The sequence below is a fragment of the Melospiza georgiana genome, chromosome 1, assembly GCF_028018845.1.
Source record: "Melospiza georgiana isolate bMelGeo1 chromosome 1, bMelGeo1.pri, whole genome shotgun sequence".
Taxonomy (NCBI): domain Eukaryota; kingdom Metazoa; phylum Chordata; class Aves; order Passeriformes; family Passerellidae; genus Melospiza; species Melospiza georgiana.
Genome location: NC_080430.1, coordinates 16,645,279 through 16,668,306, shown reverse-complemented (window position 1 = coordinate 16,668,306; position 23,028 = coordinate 16,645,279). Strand labels below are relative to the sequence as shown.

The 23,028-nt window shown below is 37.4% G+C and overlaps 1 protein-coding gene across 1 annotated transcript in view; it reads right to left on the bottom strand.

Moving 5' to 3' along the window:
• Window positions 1–1,444: 1,444 nt before the first annotated feature.
• MPP7 (MAGUK p55 scaffold protein 7) overlaps window positions 1,445–23,028 on the bottom strand; it is a 146,844-nt gene continuing 125,260 nt past the window's right edge. Inside the window, exons 13-18 of the mRNA XM_058023683.1 lie at window positions 16,945–17,115; window positions 10,099–10,179; window positions 8,183–8,276; window positions 7,003–7,111; window positions 5,990–6,133; window positions 1,445–4,610 (exon numbers count right to left, since the gene is read on the bottom strand). Of these exons, the coding sequence (XP_057879666.1) occupies window positions 4,431–4,610; window positions 5,990–6,133; window positions 7,003–7,111; window positions 8,183–8,276; window positions 10,099–10,179; window positions 16,945–17,115 (779 nt within the window). The 3' untranslated portion in view covers window positions 1,445–4,430. The remainder of the gene's footprint in view (window positions 4,611–5,989; window positions 6,134–7,002; window positions 7,112–8,182; window positions 8,277–10,098; window positions 10,180–16,944; window positions 17,116–23,028) is intronic.

The window sequence follows — 23,028 nt, the reverse complement described above, 5'->3', positions numbered from 1 at the left end:
CCAGCTGTCTAGAACTCCAAAGTCTCTCATTTGTACTGCCATTTAACATAACACAAAATTTAAGAACAGACTTTAACTGTTTCCAAATGTTCTTGTGTGTTTTTCTGCTGAAACCTTTAACTGTTATCTAGCACTAGAATTCTTAGACAACAAATACACCTACAGTCTCCCTTTAATTTTGTGTTCAGACATTTTTCTGTTGAATGCTTGGTATCATACATTAATCATGGTAATATATGATAAATACATAATGACTCTGAGAGCAGAAGGATCTAGGGCAAATTTCAAGTACAAATCACTTTAAGCACTGATACACAGAAAACTCTTCATCCTGTGGGGAAATGACTATAGAGAGAGCAGTAGCAAAAATAGACTAGATCAAGTTCAATTTCAAACCTCTGAAGAAACTATTCATCCTTTGAAACAATCTCACAAAAGCTAAATATGAGCTTTATTGAAGAAAAAATTCTCCGCACGCAGTAGAAACCTGAACAGAAGTACATGTGGGAAATGCAGAACAGTGCACTGAAACAAAACAGAAGGTGCTTAAAAGCCTTCTCTCTAATCCTAGTATGTGTTAGGCTACTTTATTTTTTTCCTGGAAAAGGTATAACACAATGCAAAAAGTAACTGAGTTCAAGCATTACTTTCTTTGAGTCCTACAAATGAGCACAACTTCCCATGGGACTTGTGCATGGCCTAGAAGTTTATGTGTCTGGTGAAACACTCCGAGTCAACAACCTGGATAACACTGAGATTCTGCAAGCCCAGACAAGCTGATATTTCAGTTTGACCCACTGATGTAAGCTTTTCCCCTCAGAAAGAAAATGGTTTATTATGAGGTGGGCTACAGGAAAGGGTAAACATCAGTTCTGAAGAGGAGTTTGGCAATGGAAATGAAACACTAAGAGTTGTTATCCTTGTTCTGGGGTGCTTTGTTTTTCCATTTAAGATAATTGGAGCATTAAAGTTAATAGAGTCCCATGAAATAAATTACTAGTCAGGAATTTCTTCTTTTAAAGTCATTTTGTTCATCCTGGAGAAGAGAAAGCTCTGAGGAGACCTTACAGCACCTTCCAGTACCTAAAGGTGCTACAAGAGAGCTGGAGAGGGACTTTTACAAGTCAATGTAGCAATAGAACAAGGAGAAATGGCCTTAAACTGAAGGATGGTGGGTTTAGATTAGGTATTAGGAAGAAATTTGTTACTGTGAGGGAGGTAAGACAGTGAAACAGGTTGTCCAGAGATGTCGTGGATGTCCCATCCCTGACAGTGTTCAAGGCCAGGTTGGATGGGGCTCAGAGTAACCTGGTCTAGTGAAAGTGTTCCTGACAATGCCAGGGGTGTTGGAACAAGGTGATCTTTGAGGTCCCTTCCCACACAAACCATTCTATGAGTCTATGATATGCTATGGGGCAATTTTCAATAAAGAAAAAAAAACACCTTCAGTGGTATATCAATAATTTATTGTTTTGCATAAGAAGGTAAGATCAGATTTCAGGTAAGACATCAACCAAGGACCTGATGGTGAATTCAAGTATAGAGTTTGGTACAATATTAAAAAACACTACCCTTTGTTTGACTACAGCAAACAGCTAGAACACAATAAAAACATCTGGACTTGACTGTCAAAACATACATTTCTCTAAAAACCCACACAGCACAACTTGAATATGTGGAATATTGGAAACATGTTTAGTTGTCTTCATTCCCAAATTCTTAAGTCAAAGGAACAATCCACCCCCCTGTTCCCCTTGGTATCCCAGAACAGTTCAGCACAGCTCAGGATCCATCATGGTAAGCAGGCTCCTGTCCTGTTGAAACTGTTTGACTAAGATATTTTTTCTGCCTAAACCTACTGTCATCTCTGCCTGCCTCTTGGAGGGCTTTAATTTTTAGCTTTAGAAGCTAAATAATGCAATAATGTTGATTTTTAAAGAGCAATTTAGTAATGTAATTAAAACAGTTTCTGACTCGTCACAGACTGTGCACGTTTTACTCTGCTGGTTGCATCCATGTTTTTGAGATTCCCTTTCTTCTGCAGGTGTTCCCATTCAGGAATTGGCTCCTGGCTCAGAGAAGGGCAGGCAGCCATGGCTGTGGGAGCCTCCTGCCAGGATGTGCTGGGATCAGAGGGTCGGTGGCTCGGGGAGCTCCGCGCTGCCCAGGACAGCTGAGCTGTGCTCCAGATCCCCCCAGACCACACCGACCCAGGAATGGGGAATAAATTAACTTCAAAAAGACAGGAAAAACAGCCTGCAGGACAGCCAGAACTGTCCCTGCCAAGGTGTTTGCAGATTATTCTAGCATCTACTTCACAAAGAGAAAAGCAGGTCCCTTATGCAAGCATTGACTGTACCCCAATGTTCCAAGACAGCCTGAGTTAGGAGCAATGCCAATAGTGTTTTAGTGAGGACTAAAGTCCCTCCTGTTGGAAATGGCCACATCCCGAGAGATGCCAAGGGTCCTCTCCATTTCTAGGTATGGTGAAGTCACTTGGCATCTCACAGAAAAAGGCAAACTGACCTGCTGAATTCCATATCCCCTGAAAAATAGTTTGATTTTCAGTGATTTAAAAAAAAGTAGAAAATGTTTTCTCAACTAAGATAATCTCTATGCAATTAATTTAATCAAAAAATTCCTATTTATGTTACAAAAAAAAGTTTAAGTCCACCAGGAAAATGGTGAAATTTGATAGAAGTTACAGTAGAGCTGTTCAAGCAGAGCATCTGTCCATACTGGGACTCAGTACATCTGTAATTCTTGCATAAACTTTTCCAGACTCCCAGGGATTCTGCTGTTGTTTCTTGCATTTCATTTGTTTTATAAGACTCTAAGCCAAATGCAATGGCCCACACATTAAATACACATTTAGAATAAAACTGCAAAACCTCATGGCTTTATCAGCATATGAACTGAAATAAAATATTTACATGGAATGTTGAGCTCCATTTACAGAGACTGTTTCAAATTACAGACTAGTAATCTCTTTAATAAATGATCACATTGACAAGAAATTTAAAAACTTAACATCCCTTTTCAACCCTTTCATAAATATATAAAGTTTCACTAAATTCTTTTTTCTTTAAACAAGAGCGCTATATTCTCTTTACAGATTAACATGAAATAATGGTTTCCTGTTTCAATGCCACAGATGGGATGATCTAAAGTCACCAAGTTCCTATAGACATTCTGTACTTACAAGACATATTCACAACACGACACACAGGTGTTACTTGGTCTTTACATCTGTACTCATTTCCTGCATATCAGTAGTAAATAAAGAAAAATACCAAATTATCTATATTAAAAATACATTCCTCTAATATACATTTGCTTAACACTGACACATCAAATCTTAAAATGGGGTTTCCAACTGTCTTGTTTCCAGTGACAAGGATGTTTTTTACAGTGAACTGTACAGCATTAATTTATTTTTGAGAGGAGACAAAATACGTGTCACTCTACTAAAAAGTATCAGTACATACTCAACAATAAAAGAATTAATCTCTTTCAACTGTTTCTCAGATGTCCAAGGTTTCTTCATTGTTTGAAAATTTCTGATGGGAAAATTGTTCTAAAGTGTGCCAAAAATATTTTAAATCAGTTTAAAGGGGGAAAAATTATTCTCATCTTTGTTGCTATTCACATCACTTTGCCACTGATTTTACAGAAGTTTAATCCCAAGGACTTTGAAGTTATATACACACTAAGCCACATTTTTTCCTATTTAAATAATTATTCCCATGACTTTTCTTTGTTTTGCCACAGAGTATGCCTGAAAATACTTTCAATCCATGCATGCTCACAGCTGAGTGTTTCACTGAATACATCTTTCTTTCCATGATTATGTTAATTGCAAAAGAATATTTAAATCAGTCTGTACATGTAAGACAAGGTTCACATCTAGAAAAGTAAAAACACATTGATACATAATTAAAACTATGGTGTCTTCCTCATAAAAATGTTGGTCTCTTTTGCCTGTTTCAGTTCTCTCAAACACTGAAAGGGCAATAACTTCCAAGTGCTGATGTGCTCTTGTATGGGAACAGTTATGCTTAAAACCACTGAAGTGCTGATCTCCAGCATCAATTTGTATCTTCTGCAAACTCTGTGTTAAAAACACTCACCTTGGAAACACACAGATGATGATAAAGAGGTGTTTGGCAGTTTTGCTACACTAGTATTAGCTCACTTTACGGAGCACAGTAAATCTCTGGTTTAATCTGACTGTTCTGCCCCAAACCGTGGGCAGCAGAATTGAAGACACAGGAAAACAAGACCAGTTCCAAGTGCATGAAGAGTATACCTGCTGCTCAGAAGAGCTGAAATCCCTCCTCCCAAGAAAGTAGCCATCAAGTAAAAGCTTAACCATGCCCAAAGTTTACATGTTGATACAACAGCAGAGGTTTTGTCTGCCTAAAACGTTGCTATGAGTGTAGCCAGCTGACAGGAACCCAGAAGGTCTCGGTCTCCAGTCTGTCAAAAGTTGTTTTAAGCTCACTGTAAGCTGTAGCAAGGTCATCGTTGACTATCACCTTATCAAAAAGGTGGCCATACTGGCTCTCCATCATGTGGGCAGATTTAATCATTTCGTGAAAATCTTCTTCCTAGTAAGAGCAGTGCAATAAAGATCAATGCACAGCCAGTCCATAACAACCCTGCATAAACACTTTCCATATTAAACATTATATAATTGCTTATTTCTTATCTCATCAGGAGATGGAAGCTTACCTCTAATTAAAAAAAAATAGAGATTACCATTACAAGTGATCTCAGAGAGTATTCTGATGAGTTGACTCAGCTTAACCAGCAATTCTTTCATCTCTGCCTTTGTAGTGACACAATTAGTCACTGCACCGTAATTATGGAGACATTTTCTTTTAGCAGCACCAGCAGAAAATGTTTCTAGCTGTTTACTTTGATGATACATTTAAAGTTTCATTATGTTAATCTCAGCTTGCTATTAGCACTTACAGCACAGCCCTTTTAAGAGCTTGGTAGGAGTAATCATTCTATGCCTTGTTCGATCTGGCTTAGTGGGTGTCATGTTTGGGGAGGAAGCAAATCTTAGTAATTTGTTTAAATGACTTTGAGAGATGAAACCTGTCCTAACTAAACAATGGCCTGAAGGTTGCTCTTAAGAACAAACTCCTCTTACTTTTTATATACCACAAACCAAAGTTTCTTACAGAATGTAATTTCCAAACTATTTGAAATGCACATTTTACACAGATACAGTTTGTGACTATATCTGTGACTCACTTGGAAACAAAATCTAAAAAATCTTAAGTGACACCTGAATGAAGAAAAATGACACACACTGTAAATACAGATAAACAATCTAATGATGACCAACTTTGCTGTAGATTCAATTAAAATATGATTTCATTATATTACAAGGAAGTAAGTAGGTTAATATTGGGTAATGTTATTTTTTTTCTGACTATTCACAAAAACCATCATTTGTTCCTTGCTTAGATATCTCTTCTTTCTTACAATGTTCAATTTTTCTATAACATTTTAAAAACCTTCTATTTCTCTTATCCACAAATATGGGCTTTTTATTAAAGGACCATTTACTTTTTCAATTGGTTCTTTATATTTGCATTTTCCTCTAAATTTAGACCCCTAATACAGTTGACAAAACAAACTTTTATTTGAATAGAAACATCTAAGTCCAGGTACAAATTTTTTAAAGAAAATTCACAGCATTATATCTTATAAAGATATGCTTGCACTGTGGGGGTTCTTTATTGACATAAAGTCAGAGAAGCATGGAAACTGTGAATACCCATGAGCATATCAAACAATGAAAACACCACAGTAAATGTGCAGTGTGAGAGAGGTTGAGAAACAGCAAGATGCTCATGGAAGCCCTGACAAGTGCTGTCAATAAGAACCAGAGATCACCTTTATTTTCAAGGTGAACTGCTACAAAAAAACTCCTGACAGGTTCTCCTGATTTGCCATGACTAATTATACTTACAGTAAAGGGTTTTGCAGTTCCCTTATCATCTTTACTTGAAATAATCTTGGCATTTTTTCTGGTTTCTCTCAAACGGTCAAGTGATGGAGGTTTTATAAATATAACAAATGGTTTAAACTCATATGTCCGCAAGTGTTTCACTGTCTGGGAAGAGGAAAGATTTTAATTAATTAGTTTATTTTGCACAATGGAATTTACTGTAATAAAAGAAACTCCCCATTGACCATAATAAACCCATAAAGCATTTCTAGGCAGTTATTTTTCATTTACTGCCATCCTGCTCTGCTGACCAGCATTGATTCATCTAAGGGGAATTTTCAGAAAGGTAGGAAAACTCTTTCTCCAGTGCCACTGGCAGTGAGAGGATGGAGGAGAAGAGCAGGTATTTAGTGGAGGAGAAAAAGTTCAACCATACACTGGCCACCTTTGGAGAAGAGATGCTCTGGCTGGGTTTAAACAAACTAGTCCAGCTCCTAGAAGCACTGTGGTTTTTAGGAGCAACAAAATTCCCAGTGGAGCTGTTCAGCAGGGTTGAAAGACAAGGTCAATGAATAAAAAATGGTTTAGAGAGGAATATTCTTAGCAATTATCCAGCCAACAACACATTTAGTGCGTTCCTTGACTCATGTCCATCCTGCATGGAAACCCTTGGCATGAACATTGTAGTGAAACATGTGAGAGAGAGTTGCTGGACTTGGTGATAACTCAAAACTATTCTGAAATTACAGTTTCAGAGACAATCTGTTGCCCAAACTAACAGAAAGATAAATGGAAATATAGGAGCATTCTGTAATTAAATCTTAAGTATTATGCTGCAGGGCTTCCAATTCCTTTATTTACTGGCTGTATATTTATCTCTTTTCAGAGAGCCTTGCTTAGCTAAAGCGAGCAAGAAAAGCCACTCAACAGTCATTCAGTGTGGGATAAAGCACACCTTTTGAGAAATATTTTTTACCAGGATTCCAATATGCAATATGGGGAAGTACAAGAGTACAGAAGACATGCTTACTTACATGAGGCTGCACATCCAACAAACAAACTTTGTTTTTAGCTAGAACTGACCGAACAGAGTCTAAACTTGTTCCATAGTAGTTATTCTTATACTCGCCATACTCGATAAACCTGTGGCAGAAGGTGAAAACAACTGAAATGATTTCCATTTTCTCCAGAAAAAAAGCTTAGCAGTGTGCTTTATAAGATTTAATTCAGAAGCAAAAATATTTTACTTTACATGAGAGTTCTACCATGTTTTATAAAGGAAATGCTGTCAAGTACTTCAGCATGTCAATTTTAAGAAATCTTCTACTTTACTGCTTTCAAATCAGTAACACCTGCTTGTATTACAGTTAAAGAGAAAAAAGCACTGTAGTCCAACAGCCCACTAATGTTTTCCATCACCTCTTTTTCTGAACTAATGCAATGCAATAAAACAGTGGATAAGCTAAACAATAGAAACTACTGAAATTTCATTGCACACTACAGAATATCCAAATTCTGTGTCTCAGAAGAGGAGGAATGATGACGGTGCTGGTGGAACCAAGGCGGCTGGTTATTTGCTATAAAAGTACAAGCACTATTTGCCAGAAAAGCAAAGCACAGTTTGAAGTTTCAATAAAACCCACAGCTTTGTGTCTAATACACTTTTGCCCTCTGAAACTGGGGCAGAATTTCAAGCTACAGAATTTTACAGGCTGCTGGAGAACGCGATGCTACCATTGTCTCTTCATTTTAGTTTACTTTCTGGAGGGTGTACAGGCAGGGCCTTCACTGTAGATATCTAAATTCAAAAGCAGAGGAAGTGCCTGGCCTGAAAGAGAACAGAACTATGCAAACATTGACTCAGGCACGTCTGCAGCACTTCCACAGCCCCCTTCCCTAGAGCTGCAGTGCTTTAGTGCTATGACAGAAGATGCTCTATTAAAAGAATGCTCCCCCATCCCAAGCACCTCTAATTTCAGTGTCTCCTTGAGGAGCTGAGGTACTGAAACTACATGTAAGCTTAGAAACTCTTGTGTTTACACATATTCCATATTTTTCCCCAGCTGCTTATATAACAACATGTAATTTTAACACATCCTCAAATCACTGCAACTTATATCCACTTTGACTTATTATCTAAAATAACAACCAGCCCCATTTTATAATAAACCATTGTTTTAACTGCAGTTCTAGTTAAAAATCTCTTCAACATACTTGTTATTCTGTACATCTGTCTCAAACAAGTGCTTGGAAATGAAAATGTATTCGACACCATCACTTTCTTGGCTTCTCCTTGGACGGGTAGTGTCTGCAGTTTCATCATATAAAAGAAAAAAAGGAAAATATGCACAAAACAATATAATGCAAACCAGTTCAGGAAAAGCTGAAAAGCACAGACCCTTTGTGCAATACTAAGCATAGCACTTCCCTCACTTCTCTGAAGCACATAAGGCTGCTCTGGATCTGGTAGGCAGCACACAAGCACATGACAGGATTGAGTTTTAAATGCATGCAGGAAAATCAGGAAAAAAACTATTGGACAAGTATCAGATTATCATTTTTTATTAACTAGTGGAAAAATCCAATAAAATGAGGACAGCTGAATAATAAAAGGAACAGCAGTCCATAACAATTACCCCAGCCTTGCCTCTTGTTAAACTTATTAGCATACGAGACCATAAAGGGAAACAAAGCACACCATCCTGATTTATAAAATGTTATGTTCATTAACAACTCTTGTAGCCATGGTATGGGAAGCATGGTAATAAAAAAATAGGGTGTGAACTTTATGTTTTAGTGCTTTTCTTTATCCTGTGACTAAAAATAGGAATTCCATTTTCTTTCAATAGCCTTGTATTATTTGCACTTCTTACTCTCCCCCAAGTAGGTATAAGGGTTTTGCTTATAATATTTGAGGGGTTGTCATTTATGATTAATGAACCCATTAAAACATCCTGTTTTGAACAAGTTGAATATTACAGCATCATGCATTCTTCACCACATATGGACATACAAAACCTGCTTGCAGCAACAGAGACTTAAATGCCATTTGATCTATCACTCCTTTTAGGCAGACACAATGAGGAACATTTCCAAGACAGGAACCTCACTCTCCCTCCAAGTCCTGACTTACTGAATTTCAGGGAGAGAGATTCCTTTACATGTTTGTTTTAACTTATAACCACAAATTTGGAAGAGAAAGGAGAGAAGGTAGCTTGATGAATACTGTCAACTTTTAGAGAAATATTTTTGGGCAAATGATTGCATGTACTTCAATGTATTAAATATTTTGGGAACATCTAGATTTTTTTGTTACTGTTGCTTTCAAAATCCAGTTGAAGCAAATATATGCAAAAGAAATGATTTGCCAAACTAAATGCATTAATTTTTCTACTTAGGAAATTCATTCATACATATATATACACTTCACAGAATATCTGCACTTGCAAAAAACCTGAGAGAGAATCTCCCAAATTCATAATGTTGGAGCCGTATTTGTGAAGGTTCCCTATAGAAGGTACAAGTAGAAAGCAAACCAAGAAATCAAAGTCTAAAACTGTTGAGTTCTTCATATTAAAGAAAATCCAGTAAAGAATTGTAGAAGTTGATATAACACAATGTTACTCAGTTTTATAAAAATCACACTACTTGGTCAGAAACAGGAAAGAGGAAAAAACTTCCCCAGGTCATCTCTTCTAAAGCTAATAAAAGGGATTTCATTAATTTATTCACTGGATTCAACTGTTTATAATTAATCTTCATTTTTCAGCCTAACAGATAAAGGCCAGTTTGCTGAATGCAAGCCTTGGTAACAGAGTACATTTCAGTGCTTTACAGCCAAATCCAGGGTGTTCTTCAGCTGAGTTTCATTTACTAAACCTCACTGACATCAATCATGCTAAACTTGTACTGAAAGTGTACTGCAATACCTCTGAGCCAAAAAGCTCTATCAGTTAAATCAATGCTATTTAATGCAGAACTGCAGCAGCACTTTTAAAAATAAGAAAAGCAATTTGGATGCCAAGCATGCATTTAGAGACCTAAACTTAAAAATACCTTAAAGGTAATACAATAATAAAGGCTAATAATGCAATGATATCATTAGAGAATAGGAGTGCATTTTTACTTACGTGGCACTGTTACCCCGTAGTGCTGCGTGTCACTGATTAGCAATTTCCGTTTAAGTTCATTCAGTCCAACTCCTACAGGACCTGAAAGAAAAAAATTGTCCTGTTTCCCAACAGCCAGTTGTCTCTTGTCTCTTCAGGTGCAAGTATGCTCCAAGGTAAGGCTACATAGCCTCTAGCTGTGACATTACTGCCTTTTAGTCAGGGATTTGGAAACACCCGTGGTTCCAGCCTCTCCTAGTATATACAGAGCTGACAAATTTCAGGAGATGCAGTTGGCAGTTACTCTTTTCTGACTTTATTACTGAGGAAATATCAGTGAAAATAAGTTGCCAGCAAAGCTGACTTTCTTTTCTGCAGCAATTACCCTCAGCATGCACCCACCTCCATCTCACCCCTGCTACAAACCCCTGCATGCCAACCTGCAACTTTCCAGAACCAAAAGCGGTTTTGGCTGTTTATTTTGCCAGAATACCCCCGGCTTGCAGACTAGAGGACCCCAGCTGGCATGTGCAAAGTGCCCCCAAAGTCTCTGCACTCTGTGTTTCAGCATGGCCTCACTCCCTCCTGCTGCTGCATCCCTCGCCTGCTCCAGATGCCCCTGGGGACAATTGCTGCCACCTTGCCATGCCCTGGGAGCACTGCTCCTTCCAGCCCCTGCTGCAGGCAGGAACACTGCCCAGCTCCTGGCTGCCTGTAGCTGTCACCATCCACCTTTCAACTGCGTGAGGGTGGCACTGCATGGAGAGAGGAAGGAAGGGCAGTACTTGCCAGGTCACAACCCATTTGGGATGTTTGGGTTTCTTTCTTTGTTATTGATTTTCTTTTAAACTGCGCTTGTCTCCTGCCTGCTGTTTGAACTGGTCCAAAGCAAATGTTTCCTTCTTCATGCGACTGCCAAAGAGAGACCACTCTTGGAAGGAGGATGGCAGGAAGAAACAAAGACTGCATGGAATTTTTTTGACCTGTCTCCTCCACCTCCACTTGAGTAGCACTGCACTGGAAGCAACAGAGCAAGATGTTCCTCTTGGCTTTCGGGTTGTCCCTAATTCTTAGCTGTTTGCCAGTGGTGCTTTAGGTCTCTGTGAGGGCACTCTGTCCTGTGAGGTCTCAAAGGCTCCACAGGCACTCGCTGCCTGTCCCCAGGAGCCCTCCATGCCCTGCCTGCCCACTGTGGTGACAGGGCCATGGTGCTTGCTGTGTGTGAAGGGAGCTCAGCTCTGCATGTTCTTACATTTCTGACAGTGGAGAGCCTTCATTTCCACAGAGCCAGATCAACAGCAGAAGGCAATGGAGAATGAGTCATTGGAACCATAGCCTAAATAATGCAAGGATAATACCTGTGGTTTTAAGGAAAATTCTTGCACATTTAGTAAAAGGGACACGTGTATATGGAGTGCTTCTTAACAAACACATTTTAAACATTGTGAAAATGTTCAAACCCTAATAAAAATTTCAATGAAACAGTGTTGTAACCACTACTTACTAGTGACAGTCCAAAAACAGACCGATGCTTCAGTACCTTCAGGTACTGAAAAAATGTATCTGTGAAACAGGTATCTGTAGAAAATGACATTACACCCTGTCTGGAGTTGAAACACTAATGATGAAAAGCAAGGGCTTGCTACTTTGCTGCTACCCCCAGACTATGGTTCTACTGTAGACTCTTAGAGTTTCTACATTTAAAGTTTCTATGTGTTCACATCAGTTAAACACACAAATACATTTCAAGTTCCATCTCTGACCTTCCTGTAAATTAATCTATCAGTATGTATAAATGTTTATTTAATATGGTGTACAGCAGCCTCTACTGGTGCATGTCTGCAGAGGACAGCAATGTGTTATGGAGATAATGGCATTACTTTTGTTATAATTTAAGTTTTTTTCCTTTTTATAAGAGTTTAGCTCTTTAAGGCAAATATGGACTTTTATAGGAAAAGTAATTAAAACTCTTATATCCTAGCAAAGTAAATCAAACCAAATGGAATTCAGTTTTTAAAAATCATTCTATTACTTTTAAGCAAAAAATATTTCCCATCACATCCACACAAATATTATTTCCTTAGTCTACATGCTGTCAAATCAACAGTATGCTTTTAGCTCTATTTATATATAACAAGTCCTGGCTTCGCTTCCTGTGACACGTGCTTTGGAAACAGCTTAACTCTGTTTCCAGATCACAACTTTATTACTACTGTGTCCCCTTCCAGATTAACATTTTAAAATCATCTTTAAATTAAACAACTGAAAGGTGTAGAGTCTTATTTTTCACTGCTGTCTTCACAGAGTTCTCATAACTGTAGCATATGGACACCGAAGTCTGATTCCAGCTCAGCAAAGCCATCCATTCATTATACAGATTTTTATACTATCTCTCCCAAGTTAATATACAGTTTCCTTCTAAATATTCTTTTTGTTTTCATGCAGCAGAGAAAGATGCCAGTGTCTAACAGTTATGAATCTGAACACAATTTGAACTCAAAAAGAGAATAAAGTGTCAGGATTTAAAAGGATAACCCTGATTCTTATACTCAAATATAAGACATCCAGGATCCATGTCTGTAGTGTAGTTTTGGTTTACCATAAATCACCCCAGGCAGCAATATTTACAGTTATGCTGACAGATTTAGAGATATTTTGCTTACTTTTTTAAAGGAACATTTGTGCTGCTTGCTGTTGCATGCTAAGTCATGTTAATGGTCAAATCCTGCACAAGTGGACTGCAGTGCCTACCTCACTTTACTGAGAAACATCTGCAGAATTAAACTACCAATCATTAAAACTTGCACTAAATTTTGTACGACTCAGACACATCTGAAGAAAACTGAAAAAACTAAGTTTAGGTCTTGGGAGGGTTGAGCCAACCAGCCGTTCTACACCCACAGACACATAATGAGCTCCTAATAGACTTCTGGAAAGAAAAGAAAGGGAGAGTGGTCCTTCAGAAAAGATTTTCTGAGTTAGATGACAATATTCCTGCTGGGATAACAAGAACCCAGTAGGAGACCTGCCCTGGGAGAGGCTCTGTGGCTCAGTTCCTAGTACACTACAATGCTATGACTGCACATGCATGTCTGACTGCAGCTCAGTGTGGTAGCAAAAGAGAACCTCATTATTTTGTGTTTCTGTACATTTTAACAAGCAGTGGGAGTTAGTTTGATATCTGCTGCTCACTGAAGTAGGATCAGTGAGTTCATACTGGTGTTCTCAAGGGCAAGGCTAGGCACTGTGTTACATCCTATGTATTTGTTCCTGAACCTTGCTGACCTTCCCATGCCTTCAGTCAGGAAGTTTTAAAGCAGATAGCAATTATAGGTCTCTTTCTTCATTGTTCAGTTAGTTGACTGGAATAGCATGGCCATGGTAGGCCATTTTCCTGTACTACTGCTGTAAATCAATTAAAACTCTGCAAGCCATTACTGAACATGCTAAAGCTATGTCAGGAGAGGTGGAGAGTTAAACGGCCCTTTCATTTCATCCTCCTTTGCTCTGAAATAGACCTGGCCTCATCATAACTCCTTCATGATAAAACCAGAGGTGATGGATTAAAAAACCCAAAATCTAAGCAATACAACAAATAGAGAGCTTTTTCAGTCCCAGATTCTTTTTCTTTTCAGTAGTGACCAGAAGCATATCTTTGTGGGAAGTACTGGCAGCACCATTCAGAGACAGAGGCTTTTCTGATCATGTCAGACACCAGTAACAACTTCTCCTTTATGGCTACATGCCTCTGTTCCTTGCTTCCACCACTGCCCACTTTGGACAGAGGCATCACCATGGGGGACCACAGCACCTGAAAGGCTCTGCACACCTCCAGTGATCACACTGCATGCACATAACAGTGTGTGCTCTTGGGGACAAGTGCTCATGGCTTGTTACTGACAACTTTGCTTTATCCTGCCCCTTCAGAAAGCTCTGACTTAGCTGAAACTATGCCAGATAAAGTTATTGCAGGTAGCACATTCATTCTAACTCTAAAGAAATAAAATTTATGCTACTCTGGCCCTTAAAATTCACCAGAGCAGAAGACATTGTGAACAGGGCTTTTCCCTCATTAATATAAATGAAAATTCTAGTGTCTAAATAATACAAGTCATATTAAAATATTCTACCTTTGTCTGATAGGGCTGTGAGGTATGTTATGCTTAGGATGCAGGCAATATTTGTGGTGGAAGACTTTAGGATTTCTTAGCAGCTTGGGAACAGTAAGTTACTAGAAGCAGACTGATGACATAATATTGGATAAATTTGTTTTTACCAGACTCATCACAATCCTAACAATTAAAAGCATACAAAAATATTTGTATCATTACTGCTTCAGATGATGTCATATTAGCCCCTAGGATTTGCAGAGCTTTATTCATGAACTTAGATTTGCAGGCAAGGTAAAATCTTGACAAACTGCTACACTGAGTTGAATCTGAGAGTAGTGTGTAACACACAACAGAGCACTGAAATTACTGTGTGTGCAATTCATGTTCTTTAAATTAGACTAGACCTATTCAAAATGAAGTCAAATTTGTTTTAAAGTTGTCAAACTCCCTCCCCCTAAAAGAAGGCAAAACCAAACTTAAATGTCCCCTTTTAAACAGTAAATAATATATTTAGACCTAGCTCAACACAACAGACATCTAGTGCTTCCACCAATTACAGCTATAAGTTAATTATATCTCCCTTTCTTTCTTAGTACTACTATACAAATTATAGTCGATGTATTATAAGGAATGCTGCTACTGGCACACAAAAAGCTTTTAAAATGTATTTGCTTCTACTATACCTGTATTGCTTAGCTCTGCTAGTTTTTTCCACATTTTGCCCAAGACATTTTTATGGTATTGGCCAGACTTAAGCTGCTCTTAATATCCAGAGAAAAAACATTAGAATTACTGAAGTCCGCAATAAATTTCTGAATTGCTTTTGTTACTGAAAAAGCACTCTTTCTTCATTTGATTTATTACAACAAAAATCAAATGGAATCTCTAGGCATTCCTTAGATCAGACATATGCAATTTGTTATAAAAAGTCTACTTATCACACTTTTGCACTACACTCTGTTGATGTAACTGTAAAATCAACTCAACCATGTTATTACTTGTTGTATATTATCCAAAATCTCACAGTGATCACACTAGTAGGTGGCTGATTTTTAGTGCTGGAGAGTGACAAAACTGTTTATTAAAAACTCAATTTAATGTTCCCTTGGATATGAGCTATATAAAAACACATCTACTCAACAGTTCCTAACAGTCCCTGATAGAGGGTCATATTTCTCTGCTCTGCTGCTTTCAGAATGGAGGAAATTTTACTAATGAAGAACCAGCCTATGTGTTACTGCCAAGGAAACAATAATCAATGAGACATTGCTCACTCCTAGTGATGGTTACTTATTACTCATTGGTACTCCAATTGTTACCTTTGTAAAGGTAATGCACTTTCTCTCTTTTTTGGAGACTAAAGCAAGGCATTTTGGTTATACAATAAATGCTGTGAGGAAGCCATGGCAGTGACAGATAATAGAAGAATAGAAAGCTGACTAAGAATAATATGTTGAGTCCTCTGAAGCTATGTTTGCATTCATCCTTGGACTACAGAGGTCCACATTGCATCCACCTTTATTACTAGTTGTCCGTTTACTTTTTCTAATGCAGTAGGTGGTTTTGTTTCTTTCCACTTTCATTGTCTGTCTTCATTGACCTCAGGTATTTATTCTGTTCTTTTGGGGTTTTTTCCCCACAAAGATATATTGATTGATCACTAAGAGTAGAATATCAACATACTTCTTTTGAGTTTTAGTACGGCTTGACTGCCACATTCAGACTTGTAACCATGGTAGCTGTATTTTAATGTCATCTCCCCTTGGTTTAGGAAAGCTCTGAACACAATCTCCTAAAGCATCCTTATATCCAAGTTGAGATATCCTGTTGCCCTGGTTTGAAAAGTGGGCTACAGACAGGTGGAAAAATGGAGCATGTTCAAAGGGAAGGGGTTATTGGTCTGTTCTCTATGGCTCATTATAAGGGGACTTCCCTGGGACACATTCTGTTTCACATCCATACCAATGACACAGACTGGGCCCTTACAAAGCTTGCTCGTGGCAAGATGAGTGATACAAGTGACTTTCTCAAGGGCAGGACTTCCATCCAGAGAGCTCCAGGCACAGGCTGGCAGAACTTAGTGAAATTTGATGAGGACAAAGTTCTGCATTACAGGCTGGGCACTGACTGGCTGGATGACAAGGGCCTTAGGGCACAGGTGGGCAGAGCTAAGCACGAGTCCCCAGCGCTCGCTGGCAGCAGTGAAGGGTAACAGGAGACTGGGCTGGACCAGCAAGAGCCTGGCCCATGGACAGAGGGGAATGATTCTTCCCCTTCACTCAGCACTTGTCAGTCCCTTGTGAGGAATACTCTGTCCACAACAAGCCCTGCACTAAAATACTGTTGGATAAACTGGATCAAAGACATCAGAGGGCCTTGAAGATGGTCAGGAGCTGAACCACATGACCTGCAAGAGAGACTGAGGGAACTGGGCTTGCCTGGCCTGGGGAAGAGATGTCCTGGGGGGACCCACCAGCACCCTTCTGACACTCACTGAAAAGATGGAAACCACCTCTTTACTGAGGTGTGAGATAAGACAGGGAAAACATGATGGGAATACAGGTTCCTAAAGCTGCTGCCATCAGCAACCTGCTCAGAACCTGGTGTTGATCTCACTCAGTGGGAGGCTGGACCAGATGAATTCCTGAGATCCTTTCCAATCTAAATGACTTTCTGGTAAGCATTGTGCTAATCAGCATTGTGCTAATCAGCAGGTCTCTGTTTTACCAGGTCAAAAATAAATAAAACAACTTACCAACCAAAACAACAAGTCTGTATTTCTCATTAGGTTGTCGTCTATATTTTGCAACTTCTTCATAGGTTGGGATATCTGCTGTATCATACTGGTCACTCTTCTTGCACTCATACATGGACTTGTTTGTTTTTTTATCTTTTCTGCTAAGACGAAAGCTTCTTCTAAAACCAGCTGCAGTAAGAACAGGGTTTTTTCAAAGTAAGAAAATAAGTCTTCTTAAAACATTTGACAACAGTCTCTTCCAAACATTCATGGATTGGAGCATGGAATAAAATGTGTATTATATGTTTAATAAGCCAGGTCATTAGAATGACATTTCCCATGTTTTTAAACTATATCAGGTACCTATTTAAACTGCAAAATTAAGATTACCAATAAAACAGAACCTTTACAACAACAAACTGCAAAATATAATTGCTATTAAAATTGTTAATAAATTGTTAATATATTTATTTAGGCAATTTGAGTATCTTATAAATTGATATAAATACACAAGGCAATTCATGCGAGCTGGAGTCTCATACTACATCTAATGCACGTCTATTAAATCACTATGGCACACAGACATCAAATACAACATAGGATAGAAACACATCTGGTAGTTGAAAGGGTTAATGAGAATAACTCCTGGAACAATTCTCTTGTGCTTAGCTCCATGCTGATAGTATATTTAAAAACTGCATTAAACCTTTCCTGAGTTCATTTAATAGTCAATCCAAGCACTCACAATTAAATTACAATTAGAAACATCTTAGACAATACAGTATCCATATTATGAAATTAAAAGTTAATATTGCTATTAATCTATATTTATAATTGCATCAACTGTGTGATATCTATTGTGCCTTCTAGAGAAGACTTGAAATTTCACATAGCTTTTAAGTACTCTCAAAGGAGAGAATCATTGGCATTTTCAAACAGAACAGCACAAAAACCTGTTTTACACTACATGTTAAAAACTAATTTTGTCCTCTGTTAATGACTACCTTAGAGTTTTTCAAATAAATCCTTTATATTGCATTACATTAAATTTTACTGGTATCTCTACAACACCGCTTTTGTTCTATAAGAAAGTACAGGAAAGACTGTGAAGACTGCAAAGCTGATTTCACTGTCTGGTGGTAGCAGAGTAAAACACAAGCTATACTTTAAATACTAGAAAAGTTGTTGGTGTTTTTCCCCAGAACACTTCATGGGACAGTAAGTGGTGACCCCAGATTTTCAGCAAAATGTTCTCATATTCTTATAACAGCACTTATGTTTAGGTGTTTGAGAAGTAGTCATATTATAATTTCTTCTTCAAAGGTAATACTGTGCAAGTTCATGATCCAGTTCTGCAAATATTTAGCACCCGATCTGAAGAGAAATGCTACAAGACTTAGTTATAGGCTTAGCACTTTGCACACATACAGTTTCATTGAGTATAAATTGTCATAGAACCTGGACCACAGAGGATGTTAACCAAGTTAGTTAATTGATGTGAACCCCTATACCTATGGGAATCTACAACACAAGCACACACACAAAAGGTGAAGAAAAATTTCTTTGAGAATACCATGATGTCAACCAATTTATATTCAAAATATGAATAAGTAAACTGAAAATCTATGACAAAGGAGAAGAACTAGCACCCACAGAAAGGGCAGATGATATTTTTAAGAAGTACAATGTAGTCCAGACTAAGTAGGAGGCGGGCTGACATAGAAAAAGATGAAATTATGAGATATGAAAACATAATGAAATAGACTGGGTTACGTTATTTTATTATTGAAATAATGCTGACATTGAAGTGAATGCTGTCAGAAACAGAAATGCTTTATTGGAGAGCTGACACCCCCACAAGAGGGCCTGGGAGATCTTGCCTGCCCTATGGTGAAGTCCATCACGACACAAGGATGTTCTCTTGATCACAGCTATACCTAAGTGTACAGACAGCTATACAAAGAAAGGTTAAAAGTAGCTTTAGCAATACAGACTACAGACACATGAAGTGAGTTACAAGTTTCCTGAGGCCTCATCTAAAATGCTCCTGATTAAAAAAACCCAAACACCAAAAAAAATGTTGCCCAAACCCTGAAAATTCTTCTGTTTGTTGCATTTTTTTATGGAAAAACACAAAAGAGAGAAAAAATAAAGAATAATTCTTCACCATTGACTACTAAATGGTTTACAAAATTAAGAGCTTTGTTACAAGATCAAGAATCCATGTATCTGGAAAAGGTAAAAAAGTAAGAATAATGATCAAATGAATCTATGCCAGTGGTCTCCATTCCAGTTTGGTGTTGACCTTACAATCAACAACAGCTCCATGCCCCTGATTATCTGTTTCAAAATGCCACTAGAACATCTTCTCAACCTCCACTTAAATGGTGAACTGTGCAATCTTTAGGAAAAGTATTTTTTCTGCAAAATCTTCCTATTAATTCAATCCCCACTTTTAGGTTTTGGTAAGAACATTTGTAACTTGTTCCTCTTTTCTCCAACCAATTTATTCAGATCTCACTAGCAAACTGTCAGGTGATAGATTATTCAAGAATTTTAATTTCTTTCACTCCTTGAAAAAAGGAGAAAATCTTTCAACTCTGTCTTCAGGCTGATTTGTCCCTTGTCACTTTTACAGGCTCCACAGGAAACATAATAAAGACTCAGGTGATATGATTCCATTGCTAACATGCGTTTCCTTGAAAAAAAGATTTGATATTTCTGCCCCTGAAACTCATTGGTAAAATGAAAATAGTAATATTGTCCTGTGTATTAAGAAAGCTCAACAAGAAGTTCAGAAAGAACTTAGACACTACTAATTAATCTTAACACTACTAATTAAAAAGAACAAATGTGAAAAAAACATAGAAACCAGAGTAAGGCTGACCTCTCTGTAGTGTGCTGGTGAAGATGCTCTGTAAAACTACTGACTATTAAAAGTTTGTGGCATGCTGTTTGCTTCACCACTTTATGACTATTTTCAATTTGAAAGTTTAAATTTTAAACTGTTCCTCAAAGTCCATCTGAATAGCCTGCACAGAATTTCAGCAAAGTTTGCTTTAAATAGCATTCAAACCCAAGGACAACATAGATTTTCAAGAGGAAGGATGTTTCAAATAAATCCAGGACTTCTATGATACTGCTGCTGCATTCCTGAAAGCATCTTCATCACTCATCATCTGCCATATATGTCCTCTCATGTATGGCAAAAGTTTACTGTGACCTAGAAGCTGTTTTACAGAAATGCTAATAAATATTTCCTATTGAATGTCTGCATTTGTAATTGCATTTTACGTTTTATGTTATGGGAACTATGACTGCACAAAAATACTAAGCTGAACTGAAACAATATTGTACTTTGAAGGAATAAAAACATTTGTGAAAAGGCAAAAGATATTCTACTAATGTTTGCATATTTTACAGTTTTGAAAACATAATTCAAATATTTAAATTAACAATAGAGCATCATTACAGTGATGATTACTACAGAGAATCAAACCCAATACTAATATCTAGCAGAAAAGGTTTCTATAAAATGATTCATGTTAAAAGTAAATTTCTATAAAGAACAAAAGGAAAATGCATTGCTTGCCTAGAATATTTGATAATATAAACCTTGATGAATATGAAAGGAGCTGCAGGCTACTCTGTCTGTGGAATATGGGTATCAGCAGAGATTAACCTTAGTTGCCAAGTATGCAGACTATAAAATAAAAGGGGAAAATTCTATCACTAAAGCGACATAATCTCCTGAACACTGAGAAGCTTGCACCAGCTCACTGGTTACAGCTACACGTCTAGGAGCTTACTGAACATGCAAACCCATAAACTGCTGCTGGAATGTAACAGATTTGGTGAAATAAGAGCAGGCTCTGGAAAGAAAATATTAAGAACAAATGTTCTCAAACTACTGATGTCTTTAAAACTTATACTTTTCAATATGAAATAAAAAATCATTACTAATAAACTTACTGCAGACCCAACAAGCAAAGAGAAATCACTTAGATCTCTGAGAATAAAAAAAACACCTTAGCAGAAAAATTTGATTATTCTTTTAACCATTAGCAGCGTACATTTCTTCATCTCAGAACAACATCCTTCCACTTACACAGAGAAATCCACTGGGGCCTCACACAGAATCCAAACTGAAAACACACAATGTGTGAACCTGCCTGCCTTGCAATATTTTAAAAGGATGATAATGCAAATTGTTGTGCTTATTTACATTTAATGACATCATTCTGAAGAAGTAGATTGCAACTATGTTGTGTAAATTTCAGTCCAAATATACTAATAAAACCAGAAAGTTAATTTCTCAAATTCAGACAGACTACACTAACAGGAAATAACAACATATAAATTCATGCATGCTTCATAAATTCACAAGGAAGACTCCAGAATGCTATAAAGCACTTACATCAGCTTTTGTTACTTTTCATTCACTAAAATCAGTGCTTAAGTAAGTGTTTAAATTACATAAGTTCTTCACTGAATTTAATTTCATCTTAGAGTAAACAACTTCTATTTAATTGTAAATGCATTTAAGAGCACCCTTTGTATTCATATTACTGACAAAAGTAGGCTTGGTACCATGGTCATTATCTAGATTTGTATGAACATAATATTTTTACTAGATATTTCTGGATATTATTTTTCCCCCAAAATATTGGTATTCTTTTTACATTGGCCTGTATACTGAGGATTTCTATTGTTACACAGGAACTGCACAGAGCAGACTTCTTACACTGTTTTCTTCTGGACTGATTCCCAGCTTGCACATTTAGACAGGGTTAGTAAAAATTTAGATTATGTCTGGATTTTAAAGACGAAATTGAGAATAGTAAACAGATGATATTCATCTATATTTATGTATGTTCATAAAGGTTCAAGCAATGTAACCAGAATTTAAGCTTGGCAAAGGCAAACTCCTAACATTTTCCTCAGCAATTCCTCAGGAAATTACAGCAGAAACATATGATACCATACTGTGGCTTAAATATTAGAATTTGGTGAAAAATCATAAAATTTATCTGAGTCACTTTAGAGGAGAGGGTTCAAATTAATAGCAGTATAGCCTTGGACATAAAAGATTTGTTCCAAAATGGTTCAGAGATTCTGTCTTCTGAAGACTCTCCTCCTGTGCTCCTCATGACTACCTTGCATGTGTGTGAAGTACAAATCCTTTCAGAGAGGGTCGGGTGTTCAGAGAGTAATCTGGTTCACGGATTGAAGTGCCAGAGCCCTATATATGGTTTGTGAAACAAGGAGACACTGGAGTACATGAGACAGTCTGAATTACAAATCACTGTGTCCTGTTACTGCATGCAAAAGAATGGTAACATCAACTGTCAAAAGCCTACCTGCTTGTTCTTATTATAGGAAAGTTTTAAATGAATAATTCTTAGTGAAGAGTTCCAAGGAATCTCTAATTTCTAAACCAAAAAGCTACTTATTTTATTCACAATCAGTGAAAATACCTGTGTCCTTACCCCAAAACCAGTCCTAACATTAGTTTTTCTGCCTTCTGACTCTCCTCTCTGACATCTCACTCCAAAACCACACACCCAGCATGAGATGGCTGAAAGTACCACTTCTGGACTGCTGACAACATTCCATGACATGGAAGCTCTCAAAAAAGAAACCATTGCCTGAACTGTACTTAGTAATTCTGAATAATTTTTGTAAAGTTTTGCCTAAGTAAACTACAATGCATCTTGATATTTTGTTCTTTTCCTCTGGGACAACAATCTTCTTCCTCAAGAGGCCTCCTTCCTAAAATGGCCATGTCTTTTTGGTAATTATGGACTAAAAAGTTTCAGTGAAAAAGGCTACAGTACTAGAAAAGGTGGATTTTGTTTTGTTACCTTCATTCTCAAATAAAGCAGCAGCCTACTAAGATCTGATTGCAAAACCATGATAGTCTCACCCTAAGAATTCATGCAGTATGTATACATACAGAAAGAAAATACTGAGAGGGGGGGTATTGTTCATATTTCAAAGAAATTATTTGATGAGGAAAATGAATTTCATCTGGAATCACATCCAAATTATCATTTTCCAAACATCCCAAATATTTCAATACAATTACAATTCAACATGAAC